General features: G+C 44.7%; 1 protein-coding gene across 2 annotated transcripts in view; it reads right to left on the reverse strand.

Moving 5' to 3' along the window:
- The window catches only part of sv2 (synaptic vesicle glycoprotein 2), an 86,871-nt gene that overhangs the window by 51,064 nt on the left and 7,966 nt on the right, over positions 1-27,841 (reverse strand). For both annotated transcript variants that reach the window (XM_068015368.1, XM_068015367.1), the window contains exons 2-4: positions 18,660-18,755; positions 10,646-10,807; positions 5,660-5,822 (exon numbers count right to left, since the gene is read on the reverse strand). In XM_068015368.1, coding sequence (XP_067871469.1) covers positions 5,660-5,822; positions 10,646-10,807; positions 18,660-18,755 — 421 coding nt within the window. The remainder of the gene's footprint in view (positions 1-5,659; positions 5,823-10,645; positions 10,808-18,659; positions 18,756-27,841) is intronic.

A 27,841-nucleotide genomic window follows, 5' to 3' on the forward strand; every position in this document is an offset into this window, starting at 1 on the left:
GAAGGCCCACCTGCAGGCCTTTCCTGAACTGCTGTTCATGGACGGAAAGTACAAAGTGAACAAATGCGGCTACCCTCTGTACCAGGTGATGGTGCAGGACAATGTTGGTAGGGGCAGGGCTGTGCTCTATGCCATGGTGAGGAATGAGACGGCTCAGATGCTGGACGAGATTGTGGGTGTTTTTGTCGATTTCATGGGATCCAGCGCCTGCCGCGTGAGATCAGCCATTGTGGATAAGGACATCAATGGGATCAATGCGATCAGGAAGCATCTCCCAGCTGCAATGGTTCTCCTCTGTCAGTTCCATGTGATACAGAGCATGAGGAGGAAGATCAGCAGCTACCCATTGAATGGTGAACTGAGGGATCAGTTGTTAATGATCTGCAAGGAAATGGTTCATGCACCTTTGGAGGACAAGATCACAAGTTGTGTAGAAAGGATTGGACATCTCTACCCACCCCTGCAGGACTACCTGCTTACAAACTGGATTCCACAGAAGGAGATGTGGGCATCATGTTCACACGGTAAAGTCCTAACGTTTGGGAACAACACCAAAAATCGCATTGAGTCAGAGAATGGCAAGATAAAGCACCTGCTCCACTCCTCCTCATCCATGAAGGAATACATCTCAGCGCTGATCTTCCACAATAGTGTCCTGGATCGGGAGCGCTCCTATTCCACATTCCTGCAGGGAGCCTCTTTCAAGCGCATTGCAGAGGCACCAGCAGATCTACAATCATTTTACACAGGATTCACCAGTCATGCTATGAAGCTGATACATCAGGATCATAGCCACATTCAGCGAGTACATGTCAAGACGCAGGATGAAGGCACAGTGACTGTGATTTCTGGTGCCAAACAGTACACACTGCAGATACATGATGGCCAGGCTACCTGCAGCTGCATCTTCTCCATTCAGACTTTGTTGCCCTGCAAACATGCTATTGTTGTACAGAGACATCTCGGTCTGTCTTTGCAGAGGCTTTCCCCCAACTGCCGCTGGCGTGAATCTCAGACACCGAGGACAGGCATGACTGCTGCCATTGTGATTACAGAGGAACAGCCAAGGCCCCTCAGCTACAATGAAAAATACCGATTGCTTTCAGATCAATTGTATCAGCTACAACAGGCCATTCTGCAGAGTGGAACGGCATCATTCATGTGGAAACTGGACTGGCTGCGGCGACAGACTCTCCGCTGGCAGCAAGGACTGGCCGATGAGATGGAGCCAATTAATTTGCCCAACAATTGCCCGGACGCACCTTCGGATGGAGGTGGCCTTGAGCTGGACATCAGTCACATGCCACAATCCATGGATTCTGAACGTTTCACCCCTTGGCCTAATGAGCTGATGGACCATACATACGCCTGCTTGTTCACAGCTCCCCTTCCCCCACCTGCGGGATCCACTTCTTGCTGTTCAGTCACACAGCCATCTGTTCCTGCACCCATCAGAGCAGTGCACATGGACACACAGCCACCTGTTCCTGCACCCATCAGAGCAGTGCACATAGACACACAGCCACCTGTTTCCCCATCCGCCCTTGAAACAACCAGCAGAGCCTTGAGAGACTCCGTAATTGCCAGCTGCTGCCTGTCAAGCAGAGAGGGCGTCCAAACGGGTCAAGCGTTTAGGGAACATTCAGCAAGAAGAGACTGAGCACTGAAAGAAACAAGCATGCCGTGTCCGGTGGTAGCACGAATGGGAATGCTCTTACTGCGTACACAACTGGTGAGGTGGGAGTGCAGCCACACCGTTCTCCATCCTCAGTGTTGCTTTAAGGCAAAGGTAGATAAGAGCGAAAGAAATGGAAGGTGATGCTGATAGTAGTAGGCAGAATTAAATGGGAGTGGATGGGAAGACGCAGGAGTAGCATAACCACTAGCAGGGAACAGCTGGGCTAAATGGCCTGCTTTATGTTCATAGTCCAAAAGAAATGTTCTTCTTTTTCCAGCACCCTCACATCATTCATGTTTTCCCTGAGAGCAGCATTGAACCATCACGATATAGGGGCAGTAACATCATCCTGACTCCTACAGCTGAGGTGGGTACTAAGTGATTTATTGGCGGTGTTCTCAGTACATGTCTTTACTGCAGAACATAAAGCATGCTCAACAGTAATTTCATTGGAGGTAGCGAAGCTCTGACACTGATGTTCTTTCCTTATTTCTTTTCATGTAAAACATGCTCTCGAGGAAACAATCTTTGAGACTTAAGGACAGCATTCAAGCAACGGAGGCAGTGCAGGAGAGGACGCAAGGATGTGCTGATTCCTGCATCTGTGGTGGGTAATAAGTGCTTCATTGGCAATGTTATCAATTGGTGCCTTCACTGCAGAACTTAAAAAGATGTGCACAACAGTAATTTCAGTGGATGGACGGAGGGAGGGAAGCTCTCACACTGATTTGCTTTATTTCTTTTCATGTAAAACATGCCGTCGAGAAAACAATCCTTGAGACTTAAGGTCAGCATTCAAGCAACGAAGTCAACTGGATCATACTGTGGAGCTTGTCATGATGTGGAAAGGAACCTGGCATTTATGGATGAATTGGGAATGCACATTGGGATGCGTTTGGGGAACATTCACGAAGAATAGACTGAGCTCAGACTCTTGTGACTTTGCCTTCTTCACATGGACAATACAGTAGTGGAATAGAGAGCCAAGTGTTCATTCACCGCAAGGCTCTCCAGGAACAATCTCTTTAGTTCTGCATCGCAGAGACTCGGCCTGTCTGTCTCACGGGAATGCTGGTGACACAACACTCATGTATCCATGCACAGCAGTGCCTTGAATGTTTAATGCACTTAATAAAATTTCTCAATAATTAAACCCGGGATTGTTGAGGTTTTTGATGCTATTTTTCCGACTTTGCAACTGCACTTCAGATATTCAACTGTGGTCCTTGGGGGAGGGGGGGGTGTGGGGGGGGGGGTGGGTAGAGGGGGGTGGGGGGAGAGGGGGAGTTGGGTGGGGGTAGAGGGGGGTGGGGGGAGAGGGGGAGTTGGGTGGGGGTAGAGGGGGGTGGGGGAAGAGGGGGAGGTGGGGGGTAGAGGGGGTGGGGGAAGAGGGGGAGGTGGGGTGTAGAGGGGGTGGTGGGGGGTAGAGGGGGTGGTGGGGGGTAGAGGGGGGTGGTGGGGGGTAGAGGGGGAGGTGGGGGGGGAGAGGGGGAGGTGGGGGGTGGGGGTAGAGGGGGGGTGGGGGTGTAGTGGGAGGGAGTTAAATTCAGAAGTGCCTGAAGAGGGGGATGCAAAAGGCAGGGACCAGACAGCTGCAATGCCTGAAGTACAGTTGAGAAGTAGGGGAGAGAGTGGCTGGATGGGGGATCTTGGGCTGGAGGGAGCAGCTGGATGGAGGGGGCCGGAAACGAGAGGCCGTAAAGAGCTGCAGGGAGCGAGCGGCCGAAGACCTTGGTGTCGCTGGGTGCGGGGGACCGGCCGGTACGTCTTTTGCTGTTGCACGTTTATGGCGCAAGCGCAGAAAAATGCACTCCTCCTCCCTCCCTCCCACGCCCGGCCGCTCCGCTCCCCCCCCACCCCGCCCCCACTGCTCTTTCTCCCGCCGCTTCGCTCTCTCCGGCCGCTCCGCTACCCACACCACCCTCGCTGCTCTCTCCAGCCGCTCCGCTACCCCCTGTTCCCAGCCCGTTTGCTCGCCCACTCCCCAGCCGTTCCGCTCCCCCCAGGCCCGCTCAGCTTCTCCCCGTCCCCGGCCCACTCTGCTCCCCGCCGTCCCCGGCCCACTCTGCTCCCCCCCGTCCCCGGCCCACTCTGCTCCCCCCCCCGTCCCCGGGCCACTCTGCTCCCCCCCCCGTCCCCGGCCCACTCTGCTCCCCCCCCGTCCCCGGCCCACTCTGCTCCCCCCCCGTCCCCAGCCCACTCTGCTCCCCCCCCCCGTCCCCGGCCCACTCTGCTCCCCCCCCCGTCCCCGGCCCACTCTGCTCCCCGCCGTCCCCGGCCCACTCTGCTCCCCCCCCGGCCCACTCTGCTCCCCCCCCCGTCCCCGGCCCACTCTGCTCCCCCCCCGTCCCCGGCCCACTCTGCTCCCCGCCGTCCCCGGCCCACTTTGCTTCCCCCCGTCCCCAGCCCACTCTGCTCCCCGCCGTCCCCGGCCCTGTCCGCTCCCACCCCACCACCCCCGGCCCCGGCCCGCTCGGTCTCTCACTCCAGCCATTGTCTGCTGCCATGTGTTTGTTAGGTTGCCTTCATGTGATTATTTGAGCAGCGCCATCTTTAGTCCTGGCAGCTGCCTGAGGTCGCAGACTGTGACATTTTAGTGGCACAGGCTGCATTTGCGCATGTGCCGCTGCAGCGCCACCTAGCGGTAGCGGTGTCAGCAAATGCAGCCTTTAGCAAAAGTGTGATGGAGCGAGATTGAAAATTAAGTGACATGGTTTTACATGGAGCAACACTAGGATGCGTAATTCCATGTTTGAAATAAAACATTTTATATGCTGAGAATCTGCAGCAATGTTGCCCATTGACACTGCCAGCAAGTATATAGTGCGAGCGGAGACTGGCAAAAGGCAGTGTATATAGTGAGATGACTGGGACAGTGTGTATACAGTGAAAGAGGACTCCAATGCTGAAGTAAAAGTTAATTATTTAACAAAACATTCTGTTCGTTCTGTCAATTTAAACTGTTACACAATGTTACATTGCTTTATCTTTGAAATGACATTCTTCAGGTAACTGGGATTCTATGTATATTCCACCAGAGGGATAGATTGACTTGGACAGTCTGATTACCCACTTTGTATCCTCACATTCTTATGTTCCAAAGCATACAGGATAACTCTACTCCCGCAAACTGCCCTGTGCCCTAACCCCAGATCATCTGAGTTTTTTACCTTATGAGACTGTTGGCTGATTTATAGCCCCATGGAGGCCTGAATTAGTGAGGAAATGAACACACCCATTAAAAAATTAATTCCAAACTACGCACAATGTAAAAGGCAGGGAGTTACCTAAGAATAGGTGTGTCAGAGCGCTTTCAAACAAATTACCTGATGGAGGATTCACGTGGTACCCTAAAGCCCAAGATTAAAGAATCATAGAATAATACAGCACAGAAGGAGGCCATTTGGCCCATCAAGCCCGTGGTGGGTCTTTGAAAGTTATTCAACTCGTCCCACTTCCCTGCTCATTCCCCATAGCTCTGCAAATATTTCCTTTTCAAGTATTTGTCTGATTCCCTTTTGAAAGGTACTATTGCATCTGCTTCCAGCACAAAGCTCAAGCTCTTTACTTTCAGCTGTACGCCAAGATGGGAAAGGTGTTCTCACCTGTGGTACCAATGCACAATTCCAGAAACTACAGCCATGCAAGTCTTAACCCTCACTCCCCACATTCCATCCAATTTCAGGCCAGACACCTTCGACAGAGGGCAGGGAAAAGTGAATGGCAACTCTCCACTTGGGAGGCAGATGAAGGGCAACGCAAGGACTAAGTTCCTGCCTCCAATCCACCCCCTTCTCAAACTCAGCCTGATGTGTTTGGGACTGGGATGGAGGGGGAGCAAAGCTATGGGACAATACAGTGAAGCTTCAACACAGAGTAGCAGGTGGTGCTCTGTGCCTCGGGATTGCCAAGTGGTCACAGATGGTACAGGGAACCGAAGGAGGTGAAAGATGGAAAGCAGCAGGCTGACTTGATACTCACCCGATTCCGCTAATGAATCGCAACAGTAGGAACTGCCAATAATTAGACGCCAGGCTAGACACAGCTCCAAAGACACCATTCACCGTCAATGAAAAGATGAGAATTCGCTGACGGCCTCTCAGGTCTGCCAGAACCCCCCACACATATCCCCCAACCATCATACCTGCGCAAAATGGAGAGAAACACTGTTAATGCAAGGTTGGATCCAACACGTTTCTCAGGGGTGTGACCTGTCTAAAAATAAAACTGAACTTACAACTATACAGTGCCTATGACGTTTCCAAGATGACCCAAAGTGCTTCACATCCAGAAAATTACTCTTGAAGTGTAACGCAGCAGCCAATTTGCATACAGCGAGATTCCACAAATAGCAAAGAGCTGAATGACCATTAATCTGTCCCTTTTTTCCCTCAGGTACTGGCTGAAGGAGGAATTTAGGACTGGAACCACACCACCCACCCCCACAAGCTTCTTCAAATTATGCCACAGGACCTTCGACACCCACTAGGTTGAGGGGGCCTTGGTTTAACATCTCATCTGGAATATGGCACCTTCAGCAATGCAGCATTCCCTCAGTACTATATGCTTGGATTATGTGCTCGGGTCCTGGAGTGGAGCTGCAACCCACATTCAGAACTAATTTAAGTATATGCAGTGCGCTCAATTGTCAACCAACAATTAACTTAGTCACATCCATAATTTGAACGCATCAATATTCGAGATTACTTATTGGCTGCTAAACTGGTTCTTAAAAATGTAGCAAGAGCATACTGTAAATAGGCGGGTCTGCCAGATCAAAGGCTTCCTCCTGCCTGAAACTGTAGCTGTGTTATTATATTTAAATCTGAGAGTTTTCTCTACAAAAAGAAAATGACTCCCATCTAAAAACAAGACAGTGGGAGCAGGAAAGCAAAGGAACAATGGTATATCAAGCCTTTTTAAACAATGAAAAAACATGCAAAGATGGGAAATAAGTAATAGGGAGTAAGAGATAGTAAAATTAATTATTCAAGCTAAAATAAAAGAGAACGGGAGGAAAAAGGAGGAAATTTTTTGTTTTAAATTAAGGAAAACTGGATGTTTGAGTTTGTACTTAGCATTACTCAATTCTAAATGCAAATCGAGCTAGATAAGCAGCTTATTACTGTAATACCAATATTGAGCTGTCACTTGAAATAAGCTGGAGACAAAGCTGATCCGTCTGGAAAGGTGGGATGGTTCCCTAAATCCACTAACTTAAAAGTGGGTAAATTAATAGAATTTTTATGCTGGTGCGTTAGGCAAGCAATGAACCGCATCAATTTGGACATTTCACATCTTACACATTCTGGCTCTGTAATCATTGTGCTAAATTTTTTTTTAATTGTTTAACTGGGCTCAAATGTGTTGAAAACCTGCAGCGTATGTACAGTGCAATACCGCTCGTCGACACGAAAGGTCGAGGAAATTCGATTGAAAGTCACTTACACACGCTTTTTTACATGAACCCCTAAATTACCTCGATTTTTAAACCAATTCTGGTTTGTTGGCTAATTTTCATGCATGAGAGAGAATCCTACAGAAGGAACATGGTGTAAGTTGAACACTTTCCTCTGACTGTTTACACTGATTTCCTCTTGTTTTACACCGGCTTTTAGATTCTCACTGGCGGGAAAATCAGTGCAAATTTTGGCAAGCTTGCCAGGATTTTCCAGGCCATTATTTGTAAACTTCATTGACTTTAGTGGCCTATCGTACAAAAAACTGATTTGAATATTCGAGGAAATTAATTTTAATGGTTGCCTAGAATTATCAAAACCAGATCCATTTCTACGCTGTGAGTGATGTGAAAGGAGGACCAGGATAGGGACAGGATTCATCTTCTCAGCAGCTGGCAACAGGTAGCAGATAAAAACAATGTACACTTGCAGAATATGAACAACCATCAAACTATAGAAAAGTTACGGCACAGAAAGAGGCCATTCAGCCTATCGTGTCTGCACCGACTGAGAAAACTAGCCACCCAATCTAATCCCACCTTCCAGCATCTGGTCCGTAGCTTTGCAGGTTACAGCACTTCAGGTGCAGGTCCAGGTACCTTTCAAATGAGTTGAGGGTTTCTGCTTCCACCACCGATCCGGGCAGTGAATTCCAGACACCCACCACCCTCTGGGTGAAAAAGTCTTTCCTCATGTCCCCTCTAATCCTTCTACCAATCACCTTAAATCTGTGCCTCTGGTAATTGACCTCTCCGCTAGGGGAAACAGGTCCTTCCTGTCTACTCTATCTAGGCCCCTCATAACCTGCTTTTGTAATCTACACCTCGGCCAATAAAGGAAAGCATTCCATATGCTTTCTTCACCACTTTTTCTACCTGTCCTGCCACCTTCAGGGAAAAAACAGACTGTTTATTTTGGCTTCCCCACCTGCATGCAGGCACCTGCCTCAGTGACAGCACATTTGCCTCTGAGTCAGAAGGTTGTGGGTTCCCACTTCAAGAACCTGAGTGCAAAATCTTTTTGACACTTCAGTGCAAGTACTGAGGGGGTGCTGCACTGTTGGAAGTGCTGCCTTTCAGATGAGATTTTAAACCAAGGCCCTCTCAGTGGACGTAAAAGATCCCATGATACTATTTCAAAGAAGAGCAGGGGAGCTCTCCCCAGTGTCCTGGCCAATATTTATCCCTCAACCAACTGCTGAAAATAGGTTATCTGGTCATTATCACATTGCTGTTTGTGGGATCTTACTGCGCGCAAATTGACTGCCACGTTTCCGACATTACAACAGTGATTACACTTCAAAAGCACTTCATTGGCTGTAAAGTGCTTTGAAATGTCCTGAGGTCATGAAAGGTGTTAGATAAACACGTGTCATTCTTTGTAAGCTGGAGTTTGAGTCTCGCTGACACAAGGATTTATTTGACAGTGCATAGGAATTGTTTGCCATGGTCAGGCCCTGTCAGGGTGACTAAAAATTTGAATTTTTAAAGCAGTATCCCCACCCCAAAATTTATCCAATAAATTTCTAATGCCCCTTTCCCATCCCCCAATAACAATTACATTAACTATTTGCCCTTCTCCCCCCACCAAAACATTTACCTTTTAAATCTGACCTTCCCCCGCCACAAACTGCACAAAGTTTAAAGTTCACCCCTTCCCAGCATCCCCTACAACCATTATGTTTATTTGACCCCGTTCCCCCACCCGGCACTGAAAGTCTGACCTCCTCCCCCCTCTCCACCAGTGTCACGCCAGCTTTCCCCAGATGGGCATTTGAAGGTGTGGGAGTGATAGCCGCCATACTGAAAATCGTGGTGGGCCCGGAAGATGGAAGGTAGGTTTATTTAAATGTATTCATTTTATTGATTAAATATTGAAATTTGAGTCCCGTCTCCCAGAGGCGGGCGGGGCCGCCACGGAGCCTTGCCACCGCCGGCAGGATTGGGCTGGGCCCTCCGGACCTCCATGGCAGGCCATTGCCAGATCCATATTCGGGCGCACCCCCCGCTCCCCCCATCCCCACCACGGAGCCTGATGCCATGGGCTTGGTAAAATCGAGCCCATAGAGTCACTCACGGCACAGAAATGATGATTCAGCCCATCAAGTCCATGCCAGCGCTCCACAGAGCAATTCAGTCAGTCCCACTCCCCTGTTCAATCCCCATAGCTCTGCAAGTTTATTTCTTTCAAGTGCCCATCCAATTTCCTTTTGAAATCATTGATTGTCTCCGCTTCCACCACCCTTGTGGGCAGTGAGTTCCAGGTCATTACCACCCACTGCGTAAAAAAGTTCTTCCTCATATTCCCCCTGCATCTCTTTCCCAAAACCGTCAATCTGTGTCCCCTAGTTCTTGTATCATCAGTTAATGAGAACAGTTTTTCCTTGTCTAACTTATCTAAGCTTGTCATAATCTTGTATACCCTCTATTAAATCTCCCATTAATGTCCTGCTCCAATGAAAACAAGCCCAGTTTTTCCAACCTAACCTTGTAACTAAAATCCTCCATCCCTGGAATCATTCTCTTCACCATCTCAAGGACCCTCACATCCTTCCTAAAGTGTGGTGACCAGAACTGGATGCAATACTCTCATTGGGGCCTAGCCAGAGCCTTATACAAGTTTAACATAACTTCCCTGCTTTTGTACTCAATTATTCTATTTATGAAGCCCAAGATCTCATATGCTTTGCTGACCACTCTCTCAATAGTCCTGCCACTTTCAAAGATTGATGCACATGAACCCCCAAGCCCCTCTGTCCCTGCACACTCTTCAGAACTGTGCCTTTAAGTCAGTATTGTCTCACCCTATCCCTTCAGCCAAAACCTTGAAGATTACAAGTTTCAACCCAAGAGTTGACCAATTCTTGGAGCCCACTGACTCTTACCAAAGATCTGAGCTCTCAGCCAGAAGGATTCTTTTTTTATATTCTATGTTTTCTCAGAATGACACCGGCAAGGCCACATTTATTACCCATCCCTAACTCATGAGGGCATTGAGTCAATCATGAAAGATGGGGCTGGAGCCAAATGCAGGTGAGATTGAATAGGGCTCCCCTCAGGACATTAGAGTTTACAGCAATCCGGCAGCTTTCATGGTTACTTTATTTGTTGGCGGCCTAGAAATGATCAGATTTTACTGAATTCCAATTCTTAACTTCCAATGGTAGGATTTGATCGCGCAACCTCTGGATTGCAAGGCCACCGCCATAACCACCAATGGGCCCAGTGTCTTCCTACAACATGTACCATCAGCCATCCACAAACTAACATTGGGCTTGCTGCAAAGAAGCTCTTGGAAATCAGACATGCCTTAGACTAATCAGACCACACCCCTGTTTAAAAGGGCACGATGGGTGGAAATGGCACAGGGAAACATTTCCCGTTAGTCTTTTCATTTTCAGTCTCAAGTTTGGCACCTCTACCATCCCTGTTCCTGCCTGGAGTTGAGACTAAAGTGGGCATCGGTTGTTGGCACAAGGAATAGCCATCAGAGGTTGTGAAAGGTGTACCTAGGAAGATACTTGCTGTAAGCCAACCCATATCTGCTGTGCTAAGATGAAGATCACACCGGGCAGTGGGAAGGAGGAATGACACACACAGAATTTCAACGGCGTCGCTGGCATTCGCCCACCCGCAGATAACCAACAGCACCACATGGAAAATGCCAAAACCTGAAAAGACACACAAAAAATAAAATGAGGCTTTTTAACAGCAATAAAGTATAAACCACTGAGGGTAAAAAAAAACACCACTGCGAGCTTGCCAAGAGTTATCGTAACTCTCTGAATTTATCTCTACAGTACAACTTGCACTGAAACATTCCAGAGCAGTGTTGCCTGCAGTGAAAACAGTGCTGTCTTTGCGGCTGAATACTTCAGGTTTCCAACGAACTTGGGCTTTATTACAACAGCATCCAGTTACGCACACATCGGAAATGCGATGATACAACATTCACAGACAAACTCTGAAGAGTTATGAAAAACAGACTTTGTCTTTGAAAAATTAATCTTTATTTTAAAAAGTGAACAATAGTCCAAATGGCCGCCAAAGAAAAAGGGGATTAGCCTTTTGTGTATTCAAACAGTCTGACAAAGACAAAGGACAAATCTTCAAAGCCAAAAGGTGTTAATGAAACCTATCTTACACCTATGCTGAACAACATTCCAGAATTAGAATTAGAATTAGAATTAGAATATTACAGCGCAGTACAGGCCCTTCGGCCCTCGATGTTGCGCCGATCATCTGACCTACACTATTCCATTTACATCCATATGTCTATCCAATGACCACTTAAATGCCCTTAAAGTTGGCGAGTCTACTACTGTTGCAGGCAGGGCGTTCCACGCCCCTACTACTCTCTGCGTAAAGAAACTACCTCTGACATCTGTCCTATATCTTTCACCCCTCAACTTAAAGCTATGTCCCCTCGTGTTTGCCATCCTCATCCGAGGAAAAAGACTCTCACTATCCACCCTATCTAACCCTCTGATTATCTTATATGTCTCTATTAAGTCACCTCTCCTCCTCCTTCTCTCTAACGAAAACAACCCCAAGTCCCTCAGCCTTTCCTCGTAAGACCTTCCTTCCATACCAGGCAACATCCTAGTAAATCTCCTCTGCACCCTTTCCAAAGCTTCGACATCCTTCCTATAATGCGGTGACCAGAACTGCACGCAATACTCCAGGTGCGGCCTCACCAGAGTTTTGTACAGCTGCATCATGACCCCGTGGCTCTGAAACTCGATCCCCCTACTAATAAAGGCTAACACACCATATGCCTTCTTAACAGCCCTATTAACCTGGGTAGCAACTTTCAGGGATTTATGTACCTGGATACCAAGATCTCTCTGCTCATCTACACTACCAAGAATCTTCCCATTAGCCCAGTACTCTGCATTGCTGTTACTCCTTCCAAAGTGAATCACCTCACACTTCTCCGCATTAAACTCCATTTGCCATCTCTCAGCCCAGCTCTGCAGCCTATCTATGTCCCTCTGTACCCTACAACACCCTTCGACACTATCCACAACTCCACCGACCTTCGTGTCATCCGCAAATTTACTAACCCACCCTTCTACACCCTCATCCAGGTCGTTTATAAAAATGACAAACAGCAGTGGCCCCAAAACAGAACCTTGCGGTACACCACTAGTAACTAAACTCCAGGATGAACATTTGCCATCAACCACCACCCTCTGTCTTCTTTCAGCTAGCCAATTTCTGATCCAAAGCTCTAAATCACCTTCAACCCCATACTTGCGTATTTTCTGCAATAGCCTACCGTGGGGAACCTTATCAAACGCCTTACTGAAATCCATATACACCACATCCACGGCTTTACCCTCATCCACCTGTTTGGTCACCTTCTCGAAAAACTCAATAAGGTTTGTGAGGCACGACCTACCTTTCACAAAACCGTGCTGACTATCGCAAATGAACTTATTCTTTTCAAGATGATTATAAATCCTGTCTCTTATAACCTTTTCCAACATTTTACCCACAACCGAAGTAAGGCTCACAGGTCTATAATTACCAGGGCTGTCTCTACTCCCCTTCTTGAACAAGGGGACAACATTTGCTATCCTCCAGTCCTCCGGCACTACTCCTGTCGACAATGACGACTTAAAGATCAACAACAACGGCTCTGCAATCTCCTCCCTGGCTTCCCAGAGAATCCTAGGATAAATCCCATCTGGCCCAGGGGACTTATCTATTTTCACTCTTTCCAAAATTGCTAACACCTCCTCCTTGTGAATCTCAATCCCATCTAGCCTAGTAGGCTGTATCTCAGTAATCTCCTCGGCAACATTTTCTTTCTCTACTGTAAATACTGACGAAAAATATTCATTTAACGCTTCCCCTATCTCCTCTGATTCCGCACACAACTTCCCACTACTATCCTTGATTGGCCCTGTTCTAACTCTTATCATTCGTTTATTCCTGATATACCTATAGAAAGCCTTAGGGTTTTCTTTGATCCTATCCGCCAATGACTTCTCGTGTCCTCTCCTTGCTCTTCTTAGCCCTCCCTTTAGATCCTTCCTGGCTAGCTTGTAACTCTCAAGCGCCCTAACTGAGCCTTCACGTCTCATCCTAACATAAGCCGCCCTCTTCCTCTTGACAAGCGCTTCAACTTCTTGAGTAAACCACGGCTCCCTTGCTCGACAACTTCCTCCCTGCCTGACAGGTACATACTTATCAAGGACACGCATTAGCTGCTCCTTGAATAAGCTCCACATTTCGTTTGTGCCCATCCCCTGCAGTTTCCTTCCCCATCCTACACATCCTAAATCTTGCCTAATCGCGTCATAATTTCCTTTCCCCCAGCTATAATTCTTGCCCTGCGGTATATACCTGTCCCTGCCCATCGCTAAGGTAAACCTAACCGAATTGTGATCACTATCGCCAAAGTGCTCACCTACATCTAAATCGAACACCTGGCCGGGTTCATTACCCAGTACCAAATCCAATGTGGCATCGCCCCTGGTTGGCCTGTCCACATACTGTGTCAGAAAACCCTCCTGCACACACTGGACAAAAACAGACCCATGTAAAGTACTCGAACTATAGTATTTCCAGTCAATATTTGGAAAGTTAAAGTCCCCCATAACCACTACCCTGTTACTGTCGCTCCTGTCGAGCATCTGTCTACTTCTAAAACAAAGGAGGTTTGAAGTAGCCACATACTGGGCTATGGTGTGATCAGTATGGGAAAGAACCCAGACTGTGACCTAACAGGAGATGGGAGTTGACAAAGTGTGTGTGTGTGTCTGTGTGTCTGTGTGTCTGTGTGTGTGTGTGTGTGTGTGTGTGTGTACAGAGAACTGGAAGTGACCCAACATCTTCAACGGAACCTTCAATCAAGAGAGAAATCTACAATCATATCAGGCCTGCAACCATCTAAAACTTGAATCTCAAGAGAATTCAACAGTTTTATCGTAACCTTTCACCCCCACTAAAAAAATACCTTCCTCTTTCCCTTCTCTGTTTCTTCGTGTGAGAGTGTGTGTGAGCGTGTGTGTGTGTGAGTGAATATGTGAGTGGATGCAGTTGTGACAATTTCGGGATAAGGCGTATTGATCAATAAACAATTTACTTTGTTTTTTAAAACCTACAAGAAAACCTGTCGCTGTCTGGTTATTGGAAAAATAAAACACCCAGGGGCTAATCTCTAATACAAATGCACTTGCTGCGGTCAGGTGGAGAGTTGAACAGTGAGAACCACCCACGCCACACCACATGGCTATAACAAATTGGGGGCTTGAAACCAAGATCTGAACTGCCAGCCAGACGAGGAAAAATTGTGGAAAAATAAACTAACAGGTCTTCTTGTATTCTTCTGTTTTTTCTCTATGGTGCTAGAAACAAAAGAGATGACCACAGTTAATGCTAAGGAGTTTGTAGAGCAGGGAGAATATCCCATGATAAGTTAAACAAATTAAGTGTTGAAGATATAGAAAGCTTAGCTACAGAGGTGGGAAACACTTTCAGACAAAAAGCAAAGAAACCTGAACTGGTGAAGAGTCTAGCCAACCATTTTAAATTTAACCCTGAGCTGGAAGAAGAAAGCCTACAATCAGAGTCTGAAAAAAATGATTCTAACTAGAATCCAGTTACAGATGAAAAAGGGAGAGAGAGAATTTCAGCTTCAAAAGGAAAAAAAGGGAGATGCAGTTGAAAAGGAAAGAGAGGAAGCAGCGAGAAGGTTTGAGTTAGAGACTGCAAACCAAAAATGAAAATGCTGCTAGTCACACAAACCTTACCCGCATTCAGAGCAAAACTTTGATATGCTGAGACACTCAAGACTAGTTCCAAAATTTAATGAGGAGGTTGAGTCATATTTTATCTCATTTGAGAAAATAGCTACCAGGCTAAAATGGCTGAAAGAATTCTAGATTCTCCACTTACAAGGCAAGTTCGTGGCAGGGCTCAATAAGTTTTTCCCCGTTATCAGAACAAAGTTTCTCTGATTAGGAACAAAATGAAACTGCAATTCTAAATGCATATGATACCAGAAGCATATAGACAGAAATACCAACACACCCGGAAAAGACCCCCACAGACTTGCAGTGAATTCAAAAGAATCAAACATATGGCTTTTAATCGCAGGATATGGTCTCTCAAGCTAGAACCCTCATATGAAAATTTGAGAGAAGTGATGATGCTGGAAGAGTTTAAAAATAGCATCCCAAGTAGCATAATAACTCACATCGAAGAACAAAGAGTCACAAGAGTAAGAGAAGTTTCAAACATGGCCAACGACTATGAATTAATATGTAAATCCCAAACACCAAACACATTTGTATCTAGTAATTCATATAAACTAGGGAGAGATAGCAGGGATGTAGAGGAAGAAAAAATGGGCTCAAGAGAAAAGGAGAGCAGGGAAGGAAAATCCGACCAGTCTCCAACTTTTAAAAGAAGGAACCCAGGGGAGAAGCTAATAGAGGCCCGCCCGACATGTTTCCAGTGTGGTAAATCTGGGCATGTCCAGACCAATAGTTGGTATGCCAAAAAATCAGTAGGAGGTGCTGCAGTCAAGCCTGTGTCTGTGGCTTTGTAAGTTATAAGCCTGTGTTCCAATATAACGCAAGAGCACAGCACAGATCAGAACTTTTTGTACAGAGGAAAAATTACTACTTTTGTGTCCCAGGCACCAGACAAGGAGATAACCATCCTTAGGGATATCAGTTGCTTTCAAACCCTTCTGGCAGCCAAACTGACAGAAATGCCACTGGAAAGCAGAACAAATACCACGGTATTAGTAAAAGGTCTTACTAGAAAATGCTTGAAAATTCCCTTGGTTAAAATTTACCTACAGAGTAAGTTGGTCACTGGGGTAGTGACAGGTGGAATCATTCCGAGCTTACCCATGCAAGAGGTAGACCTATTGCTAGGCAATGACTTGGCAGAAAGCACAGTATTGTACCCAGAGGGTCCAGAATAGTCATGGAAACTGAGGGGAGAAAACAAAACTCTGTACAACTGCAGAGGGCTGGGAAAGTCCAAAAAATCCCACAGAGGGCAATAGAGCCAGAAGAATTTAAAAGGGCCCAGATAGAGCCAAAAAAGATTTAAAGAAACTACGATAAAAGCCAACAAACTGAAAGAAAAGCAACCGAGATATGTTGAGCTGAAACCTTTTTTTAAAGATTTCAATAGGGACGAGGAAAATTCCCAAACAGGAAAGCCAAGAGTGCCTCACCTAGTTGTAGTGCCACAGGGGAGTGCAGTGGAAGCTGGACAAGCACCTGCAAGCCTAGAGGACAAGGGGCAGATTAGGGAAACACCTATCTCTGAAGTAAAAGGAAAAGGGAAGGTAACAAACCCTAAGGTGAAACACACTTGTGAAAATCACAAAAGAACTAAAAGTGAGGTCAGTATGAAACTACCCACTGAGGTATCACGCAATCAAGTTCCAAATCCAAAACTAATCAAACCCAACAATTTAGAGTCAGAACCCAGCCAGAACAAGTGGCAGGAAGAAGTCTCAATGGCTCGCAAGGACTAAAAAACAATGTATCACCCACTATCACCCTAGAAATAAGAACTGTCAATGTACCAGAACTTGAATGGTTAATGCCATGTGTTGTGGAAGCTGTAGTCAATGGGTTAAAGCTTATAGAGTGAATCTTGCCACAAGCAGAAATGAAAATGTGCATAATAAAAACTTCACCAACAATCACATGGTCCAAAAGTAGCACACACTGGTGTGTGAAACAGCAACCCATTTGACAACATGTAACCAAAACAAAGTGCAATTTTTTTGATGGTGCCTGATCCAAAGGAAGGAGGATGACAAAAATCATAGACTGGAAGCTTGAGAAGTGAATGAAATGATTATGTACAGTGGTGTCACCCTAAACTGTCTTACTGTTTCTTTTTCCCCCTTTCTAAACCAAATTAATTTTTTTCCCTTTTGGGGGGAGGTGTCAGACACATCAGAAGTGTGATATACAACATTCACAGACTAACTCTGAAGAGTTATAAAAAAAATGGACTTTGTCTTTAAAAAAAAAAATCTTTTTAAAAAGTGAACAATGTTCCAAAATGGCTGCCAAAGAAAAAGGGGATTGGCCTTTTGTGTATTCAAACAGTCTGACAAAGAACAAATCTTCAAAGCCAAAAGGTGTTAATGAAACCCATCTGACAGCTATCCTAAAAACATTCCAGAATTGAATGCCTTCTGCTAAACCAAAGGGAAGTGTGAAGTAGCCATGTCCTGTGCCACTGTGTAATCATCATGGGGAAGAAGCCAAAGTGTCTCCTAACAGGAGGGGAGAGGTGACACATTTTACCTTAAAACAAGACAGCCAGAAAGACTGACCCAGAAGGTGAAGCTACTTGTAACAGCTGACATTCTAGCAAGCACATGTCCTGCTGCAAAAGTCTGACATCTGCATTATACAGCAGAGAGAGTTTAGTTTAGTTTAGTTTAGAGATACAGCACTGAAACAGGCCCTTCGGCCCACCGAGTCTGTGCCGACCATCAACCACCCATTTATACTAATCCTACACTAATCCCATATTCCTACCACATCCCCCCCACCTGTCCTTATATTTCCCTACCACCTACCTATACTAGGGACAATTTGTAATGGCCAATTTACCTACCAACCTGCAAGTCTTTTGGCTTGTGGGAGGAAACCGGAGCACCCGGAGAAAACCCACGCAGACACAGGGAGAACTTGCAAACTCCACACAGGCAGTGCCCAGAATTGAACCCGGGTCGCTGGAGCTGTGAGGCTGCGGTGCCACTGTGCCGCCCCAGAGCTGGAGTGACCCACCATCTTCAACAGAACCTTCAATCAAGTGAGAAATCTACAATCATATCAGGCCTGCATCCATCTAGAACTTGAGTCACAAGAGAATTCACAGCTTTATTGTAACCTTCCACCCACCCCCCCACCCCACCCCACCACACTAAAAAACTTCCTCTTTCCCTTCTCTATCGGTTTCTTCTTGTGTGGGAACCAGTGAGAACTACCCATGTCACACCACATGGCCATAACAATCCATTTACATAATACCTTTAATGTGTTAGAACACCCTGGGGCTTTTTGTAGGAGCATGGTTTAGGTGTTGGTTGAGGGATAAATATCAGCCAGGACACCAGGAAGAACTGCCCTGATCTTCAAAATAGTGCCATGGGATCTATTATGTGCACCTAAGAGGGCAATCAAGGCTTCAGTTTAACGTCTCACCCAAAAGACAGCACCTCTGACAGGGTGTGTCAGCCTAGATTTTGTGCTTAACTCTCTGCAGCGGGACCAGAACCCACAATCTTTCTGACTCAGAAGCGAGAGTGCTACCAACTGATGCACTAATAGACCACTGATTTGTGCAATCTCCCCACAGACCAAGAACCCCATCTCAGTCTGAGAGCGACACTAAACTGAAGTGAAGGACCTCTCCACAGTCAGAGAGAGAGAGAGAGAGAGAGAGAAAAATGTTATAGTAGAGCCAACAATGATTTCAAACGACCACCAAAACGCAGAAGGATTCCAGAAAACAAATCTTTACCTGCTTCTTCGACAGCTTCTTCAAAGGTTAATGCATCTTGGTGACTGTCTTTTCCAGCAAACTTCCCAGCTTTGTTCCGTTCAAAAATAACTTCGCCTGCAAGAGAAGATGTCATTCTGTTTACCGGACAGGTGGTGCAAAGTGGAGACAAACTAAGGAGGGCTGGAGGAACCCTGAGTTGATTGGAAGTTGGCACAAAACTGCAGTTTGAGGTCCATGATATATCGGAGAGCACCACAAGCAACACAGGCGTTGAGGAACAGCCTGTTACTGAGAAGATATAAAACTCAGTCAACAAGAAAATCCAGTTTGTCTTAGGACCAAATATTCCAGCTGGATCCTATGATAAAGAAGCTGAAATCAAAATTGGCAAGTTTCTAAATAACATCGAAAAATTAGAACCTCATTCTGATTTTATTTAAAAGTCAGAAATGTTCTGTTAGGAGATAAACATCAGGAGAGGCACCAAGTGTTGTAAGAAGGATATAAAGCAAGAGCTGAAATGGGTCACATGCCCCAAAACATTTAAATGCAATCTACCTCGACCCCGAAGCCAGGATAACTAGAAATAAAAACAAGAAGTGCTGGAAATACACAGCAGGTTTGGCAGCATCTGTGGAGATAGAAGCAAATTTAACACTTCAGGTCAGTGACCTTTCATCGGAACTGGCAAAGGTTAGAAATGTAATAGGTTTTAAGCAAACAAAGCGGGGGTGGGGCAAGTGATAACAAAAACGAAGGTGTTGATAGGGCAGGGTCACAGAGAATAACTATCCAGAAAGTCATGGAGCAAAGGCAAACGGTATGTTAATGGTGTGCTGATAGACAAAGTGTTAGTGCAGAGAGGGTGTTAATTGGCAGAAAAATGAACAGCCCTGGCCCAAAGCACAAACATGAAAAAAAAGTGGGCAGGCACAAGGTAAAAAAAAAATGATGAAACAAACTAAAATAAAATAAACAAAGAAAAAAGAACTAAAAATAAAAAGGGGCCCCTCTACAAAAACAGGGGAGATAAGTCTGACTTTCAAATTACAAAGGCATCACCTTGCTCTCCATTGCAGGCAAAATCTTGGCCAGAATGCCTCTAAATAGACTTGTTCGGACAATAGCTGAAGAAAGCCTCTCTGAAAGTCAGTATGAATTCAGACTCAGCAGGGGAACTACAGACATGATTTTGGTGCCAAGACAGATACAGAAGAAGCGTAGAGAACAAAACATGGGCCTGTACATGACTTTTATAGATCTCACAAAGGTGTTCGATGCAGTCAGCCAGGTCGGACTTTGGAAGATACTATCTAGATTGGGGTGCTCTCCAAATTTCCCCATCATTCTCTGTCAACTGCTCAATAGCCAGAAAGGTCAAGTCAAGCAGAATGGAGCCCTGTCAGACAGCTTCCCTATCTCCAATGGTGTTAAGCAAGGGTGTGTTCTGGCACCAACCCTTTTCTCTATTTTCTTCAGTATGATGCTTCAAGAGGCAAAGACAGTCTTGACAGAGGGCAAATACATCCACTTCTAAACAGTCTCTTCAGCCTGCGATGACTACTGGCACATACCAAAACCACAGAAAAGCTCATCGCAGAGCTTGTGTTTGCTGACGATTGCAGCCTTCTGGCACACATTGAGGAGGCAATACAGCTCATTGTAAACTGTTTCTCTGAGTTGGCAAAAGCCTTTGGCCTTACTATTAGCCTAAAGAAAACAGAAGTGCTGTGCCAACCACAGCCCCAAGGAAATTATAATCCACCACAGATCAGCATCAACAGCAGCAACCTCAAAGCAGTGTTTGGGAGCTTGGATAGTGAGGAGAGGGGAGGTAAATGGCCGGTATTACACCTCCTGCGATTGCAGGGGAAGGTGCCGTGGGAAGGGGAAGAGGTGGTGGGGGTAATGGAGGACCTCCTTTCAGGTGAAGCAGTGATTTACTTGTACTTCTTTCAACTTAGTATACTGTGCTCGCTGCTCACAATGTGGTCTCCTCTACATTGGGGAGACCAAACGCAGATTGGGTGACCGCTTTGCGGAACACCTCCGCTTAGCCCGTAAGCATGACCCCGAGCTTCCGGTTGCTGGCCATTGCAGCATCCCCCCCCCACCCCCGGCTCTCATGCTGACATCTCTGTCCTGGGATTGCTGCAGTGTTCCAGTGATCAACGCAAGCTCGAGGAACAGCATCTCATTTACCAATTAGGCACACTACAGCCTGCCGGACTGAACATTGAGTTCAATAATTTCAGAGTATGAAGGGCCACCCCCTTTTTATTTTTAGTTATTTTTTATTTTTTATTTGTTTATTTAGTTTGTTTCTACTGTGCCTACCCACTGTTTTTTTTTCATGTTTGTGCTCGGGGCCAGGGCTGTTCATTTTACTGTCAATTGACGCCCTCTCTGTACTAATACTTTGTCTTTCACCACACCATTAACATACCATTTGCCTTTGTTCCATGACCTTCTCTTTGACCTTGTCCTATCAACACCTTCTCTTTTGTTATCTCTTGCCCCACTCCCACTTTACTTGCTTAAAATCTTTTACATTTCTAATATTTGTCAGTTCTGATGAAGGGTCACTGACCCGAAACGTTAACTCTGCTTCTCTCTCCACAGATGCTGCCGGACCTGCTGAGTATTTCCAGCATTTCTTGTTTTTATTTCAGATTTCCAGCATCTGCAGTATTTTGCTTTTATTCTAGGATAACTAGATGTGCTTTCATAACAAATTCAAAGGTTTTTTTACACAAACCAAAACTTTGCCCTATGCAAACTATCATTTCCTCAGTGCATGGCTCTCCTATGTTTATATGCTCCTCCTGATCACCTATCGATCTTCGGTGGGATCATTCAAAAAGCAGGGAGCAAGTCTCCTAAATAAACCTTCAATGGGCCTTTAGAGAATGGATCCAGAGAACAGTATAGAGTATTCTTCAGTTGTAAATAACAATTTTCTTTAATTTTGAAAATAATTGTACAAACAAAATAAACTAGTTGCGTGTCTCTGAACAGAAGCTGGAGTGGTCCAGAGCACCATCAGTGCTTGTGACACATTTCAATATGGAGAGGGAGAGCAGTGAGAGTTCTCCAGAGTGGCAACAGTGCAACAGCAGAGAGAGTCAGCAGGAATGCAGCGAGAGAGTCCTAGTGCAAACTGAGTTGACTACCATGGCAAGCTAGCTGGGACTCATTGCATGCATATCCTGTTCTATATGGGAACTCCAGGGCAAGTCATCTGTCCTGGATAACCAGGAAGTGTCAGCAGTTGCTTGCGCTCAAGCTCCAAGGGTCGGAGATTGAGGAGTGGCTAGAGTCACTGCAGTGCATCCAGGAGTCCGAGAATTTCCCTGAACATACATTCCAGGATGTGGTCACAGCTTGAGATGGTTCAGGAGGTGAGTGAATGGGTGACCACCAGACAGGGTAGTAGGAAGACACGGGTAGAGCAGGAATCCCCCAAGCCAGTGACAATCGCTAACCAGTTTCCAATCCTTCAGGGTAGGGTGATGATTCCTTGGAGGAATGCAGCAAGATTCAGACCTGGGATACCACAGGAGGTATGGCAGCACACGGGAAAACATAGAAATGCTATAGTCATAGCAAAATCGATAATTAGGGGAATAGTTCTATAACCACTAACATGATTTCCAGATGGTCTCTTGCCTCCCTGGTGCTGGAGAGGGTGCAGGATATTCTGTGAGGAAAAGGGGGACAGCCTGAATTCGTAGTCCATATTATCAATGACTTAGGTAGAAAAAGTGTTGTGGCCCTTCAGGTAGAGATTCAAGGCCTAGGAAAAAGGTTAAAAAGATAGTGATCTCCAGATAACTCCTAGTACCACATGCCAGTGAGTATAGAAACAGGAAGATAATACAGATAAATGTATTAAAGGGCTGAAGAAGTGATGCTGGAGGGAGGGTTTCAGATTCCTGGTCCATTAGAATCAGTTCTGGGGAAAGGGGCACCTATAAAAGTTGGACAGGTTGCCAGGACCAATGTTCTCACTGAGGGTTTAACTAATTAGGCAGTGAGGAATTAGATCACAGAAAACAGCAGCAATGAGAGAGGACAGAGAGATAAACAGAGAGATAAAAACTAAATTAGAAATATCCCAAAAATTCCAGGGTTCAGATTGAGGAAAATAGCAAAAGTGACAAAGGAATCATTGAATTGTATGTACATCAGTGTCTGTAAGGTAACTAATAAGGTTGGTGAGCTGCAGTCACAAATTACTGCATGGAATTATGGTGCGGTTGCATTAACAGAGACACAGCTCAAACAAGGCTAGGAATGGGTTAATATTTCTGGTTACCAAGTAGATAATGGTATTCAGAAATGACAGAGAAGGAAAGAGAGAAGGAGGTGTGGAGGTATAGATTAAGGACGATGTTACAAACTTTATATGTTTTAGGCTTCAATGTTGATGGATTTACGAGATGCGTCTAGAACTGAATCAATTGGGTTAAGGAACAAAGGGGAAGCTGTTGCATTTTATAGAGATACAAATAGTGAGTAGGAGATAGAGGAACAGGTTTGTCGGCAAATTTCAAAGGCGTGTAACAAAAATAGAGTATTAACATTAGACTTTAATTACTCCAACATAGATCATGAAAAACATATGCGTAGGAAAGGAAAGGAATTTCTGATGTGCAGGAGAACGGCTGATCTTGCGCTTCAATTTCACTTTCCTGCCCGCTCCCCTTATCCCTTGATTCCCTGAGAGACCAAAAATCTACTTCAGCCTGAAATACATTCACAATCCTCTGGGGTAGAGGATTCCAAAGATTTGCAACCCTTTGAGTGAAGAAATTTCTCCTCATCTCAGTCCTAAAGTCGCCTTATCATGAGACTGTGCCATGTTTTAGATTCCCCACTCAGCGGAAACAACATTTAAAGGAACTACCTGTTCTTTCAGCAAGAGGAAGAAATATTGCTAATTGCTATGCTTGAATCACTGAGTGATGGTCATGTGACAAGCTCCTCCCCATCTGTGGTTTTAAGATGGTGTTTTCTCTGCAGCAGAGGAGAAGCAACTGGACTCTGACATGAGAAGACACTAAGTGGAAGTCCCTCTTTCTCTGTCTCTCCATTCCAGATTGAAAGCTTTCAGATCCTGCTGTTGACCGACCACCTTTGCATATTCCAGCTACAACCAGAAACTCCATTGGTGGAAATCATCCGCATCACTATCTCCAAGAGACTCACCAAACCAGTCATCTACCTCTTCAAACTAAAAGCCTTAGGACCACTGAATTCAGCTGGAAACCAGCCAAGTCACCAAACTTCACACACTGTATACCCTTTTTTACCTATGGACTCTAACTCAACCAATCTACCTTTCCTCACCAGTAACCTATTTGTATGTGTGTAAATCTCCAGTGTGTGTGTGTGAGAATGAAAGTTAGCACATTGTTTGTTATTTTAGTAGTTTAACCTCTTTCTTTGTTAACTCAAGGAAACCTGTCCGATTGGTTTTTGTTATGATCAAAACAAGCAAGTAATCAAACACCAACTGAATTAGCTAGTAAATCCATTTTAGAATGAAACCTGTTATGGCCAAACAAGAAGAGGAAAAAGAGGGAAATCCTTCGACCTCTCCTCACTTGACCGTAATAATATCCTTCCTTAAGTATGTAGACCAAAACTGCACACAGTAGTCCAGATGTAGTCTCACCAAAGCCCTGTACAATTGTAGAAAGACTTCTTTATTCTTGTACTGCAATAAAGGCGAACATGTCATTTGCCTTCCTAATTGCTTGCTGTACCTGCATGCTAACTTTCTGTGTTCCTTGTACAGCACACCCAAGTGTCTCTGAACATCAACATTTACACATGTCATGCCTTTACGACCAAAGTGAATAACTTCACACTTCCCCACATTATACTCCACCTTGTTGCCCACTCACTTAACCAGTCTACATCTCTTTGTAGTCTCTCTGTGTCCTTCTCACACCTTTGTATCATCAGCAAACTTAGATACATTACTCTCTGTCTCTTCCTCTAAGTCATTAATATAGATTATAAATAGCTGAGGCCCCAGTATTGATCCTTGCAGCACTCCACTGGTCACAGCCTGCCAACTTGAAAATGCCCCATTTAAGCCCACTCTTTGCTTTCTGTCCATTAACCAATCCTCTATCCATGCTAATATATTACCCCCAACTCCATGAGCTCTTATGTTGCCTTTTAACCTATTGTGTGGCACCTTTTTTGGAAATCCAGGTAAACTACACCTACTGGGTCCCCTTTATCTACCCGACTAGTTACATCCTCAAAAGACTCTAATAAGTTGGTCAAACACAATTTTCCTTTTGCAAAACCATTTGACTTTGCCTGATCATACTATGATTTTCTAAGTGTATTATTAAGACTTCCTTAATAATAGATTACAGCACTTTCCTGACAACTGATGTCAGGCTAACTGGCCTATAGTTCCCTTTTTTCTCTCTCCCTCCTTTCTTGAATAGCAGTGTTATATTTGCTAACTTCCAATCTGCTGGGACCATTCCAGAATCCAGGTAATTTTGGAAAATCTTGGCCAGTGCATCCACAATCACTGCAGCAATCTCTTTTAGAACCCTAGGATGTAGGCCATTAGGTCCTGGGATTTGCCGGATTTTAGTCCCTTAAGTTTCTCCAATACTTCTTCTCTACTAATATTAACTACCTTAATTTCCTCACTCTTTTTAGCCACTAGGTTACCCTATATTTCTGGTATGCAACTTCGACTGTGAAGACAAAAACAAAATATTTGTTCAATGTCTCTGCCATTTCCTTGTTTCTCATTTCTCCTGTCTCTGCTACCAAGGGACCAATGTTTGCTTCAGCTACTCCTTTCCTTTTTATATACTTGTAAAAGCTCTTACAATCTGCTTTAATATTTCTAGCTAGTTAACTCTTGTATTCTGTTTTTCCCTTTTTATCAACTTTTTGTTGGCTCGTTGCTGGTTTCTAAAATACTCTCAATCCTCAGGCTTGTTACTTATTATTTGCAACATTATAAACCTCTTCTTTTAATCTAATACTATCCTTAACTTCCTGAGTAAGCCATGGATGGATATTTCTTGCTGAGTTTTTATTTTTCAATGGAATGTATTTTTGTTGAATATTTTAAATTGTTTCTTTAAATGTTTCCCACTGTTTATTTACTGTCATAGCTTTTCGTCTATTTACCCATTTAACCTTAGCCAGCTCTCTCCTCGTTCCTATGTAATTGGCTTTAAGATTCTTGTTTGTGCGTGGAATATGTCACTTTCAAAATGAACATGGAATTCAATTGTATTATGATCACTATTTCCCAGCGAATCCTTTGCTATAAGATTACTAATTAACCCTACCTCATTACATAATACTAGATCTAGAATAGCTTTATCCTCAGTTGTTTCTGCACACATTACTCCAGGAAACTGTCATGAAAACATTCCACAAACTCATCTCCTAGACCACCCTTGCTAATTTGATTGATAGGAGTATTAAAGTCCCCCACAATTATTACATTGCGTTTTTAACAAGTTCCAATAATTTCTTGTTTAATGCAAGATTTAATTAATAACCAGTAAGATTATGCAAAGTACAGGAGGGAATTGATAAAGTTAATACAGGAAGCAAAGAGAGGTTACAAGAAATAATTAGCAGGCAACATTAAATTGAAGCCTAAAACATATAAAGTATAAGTAGTTTGCTAGGGAAGAGATTGGACCTATTAAAGACCCAACAGGAAATCTTCATGTAAAGGCAGAAGATATGGCTAAAGTATTAAATGAGTACTTTGCATCAGTCTTCACAAATGAAAGGGGTGATAAGAAGGTTACACTAAAAGAGGAAAGGGAAGTTATGGACAGGATATGAATAGATAGAGAAGACATACTACAAAGTGCACTATCCTCTTTTACGGCTTTCTTTCTCGTGTGTGTGTGTGTGTGGTGAGTGAGTAATGTAGCATTAAACTTTTGGGATGAACGTGTGAATAAAAATAATCCTCTTTATTTAAACCCACAAAAAGCATGCTGCTGGTTATTCAGATTGGCCACACACTCAGGGGTTAAGAAACACGCGCACATTCCCTTGTCAAAAACACACTGATTACGGACAGTAAAGGGAAGGGAACTGGAGTTTCAGTTCTCTCTCAATTCTGTCTGTAACACTTCTCTTTGATGGTGCTCTTGCCACCCTTTCCAATCCAACCCTTGCTGTTCCCTGGTCAGTGAGCACTCTTTGTGTGCTGCCCTGTAAAGCACTTGATATCTTTCTGCTGCTCAGGATCACCATAGAAATCCAGGTTGTTAGTGTTGTTGTAAGGTCATTGGGTTAGTAATTGGATAAAGGAAAGGAAGCCAAGGGTAGCTATAAAGGAATCTCCACTGAAATAGGGGAAATACTAAGGGAGCACACCAGGGTGTCATGCTAGGTCACCAGCTGTTTTGAGATACGTAAAGGACCTGAATTTTCAGTCACATTGCATGCTAATTAAATTCACAGATGATACCTAGATGGAGGAGGTGGAGAGGGGAGTTGGAATTGTGGGCTTGCAGGCGACAGCCAACATCTGGCAGGAGGGTATGGTAGCATTGTGTTTATCTTACTGGGCTAACAATGCAGAGGCCTGGACTAATGATCCAGGGACATGAGTTCAAATCCTACAATGCTGGCTAAGGAATTTAAATTCAATTAAATAAATCTGAAATAAAAAGCTAACGTTAGTAATGGTGACCATGAAACTACCAGATTATTGTAAAAACCTAACTGGTTCATGAATGTCCTTTAGGGAAGGAAATCTGCCGTCCTTACCTGGTCTGGCCTACATGTGATTTCAGAACCACAGCAATGTGGTTGACTCTTAACTGCCCTCTGAAACGTCCTAGCAAGCCACTCAGTTGAATTCAAGGAAGTGGCTCAACACCACGTTCTCAAGGGGCATTTAGGAATAGGCAATAAATGCTGGCTTTGCCAGTGATGCCCAAGTCCCATGCATGAATAAAAAGAGAGCATGACATGGCTGATCAGTGGTTACATCAAATACAAAGTACATCACTCTGAAAGTAGAAAAAAAGCAGGCATGTGTAAATCACATGTGAGACAGCACTTGACAAGGGGGAAGTTGAAAGTAAGCTATAAATGTTATTTTAGTTATCATTCACCAGCTGTAAACAGAGTGATGCAACAACGAAACAAACAGTTCTTAGCCACAATAGCCA

This window comes from Heterodontus francisci, chromosome 35, assembly GCF_036365525.1.
Source record: "Heterodontus francisci isolate sHetFra1 chromosome 35, sHetFra1.hap1, whole genome shotgun sequence".
NCBI lineage: Eukaryota > Metazoa > Chordata > Chondrichthyes > Heterodontiformes > Heterodontidae > Heterodontus > Heterodontus francisci.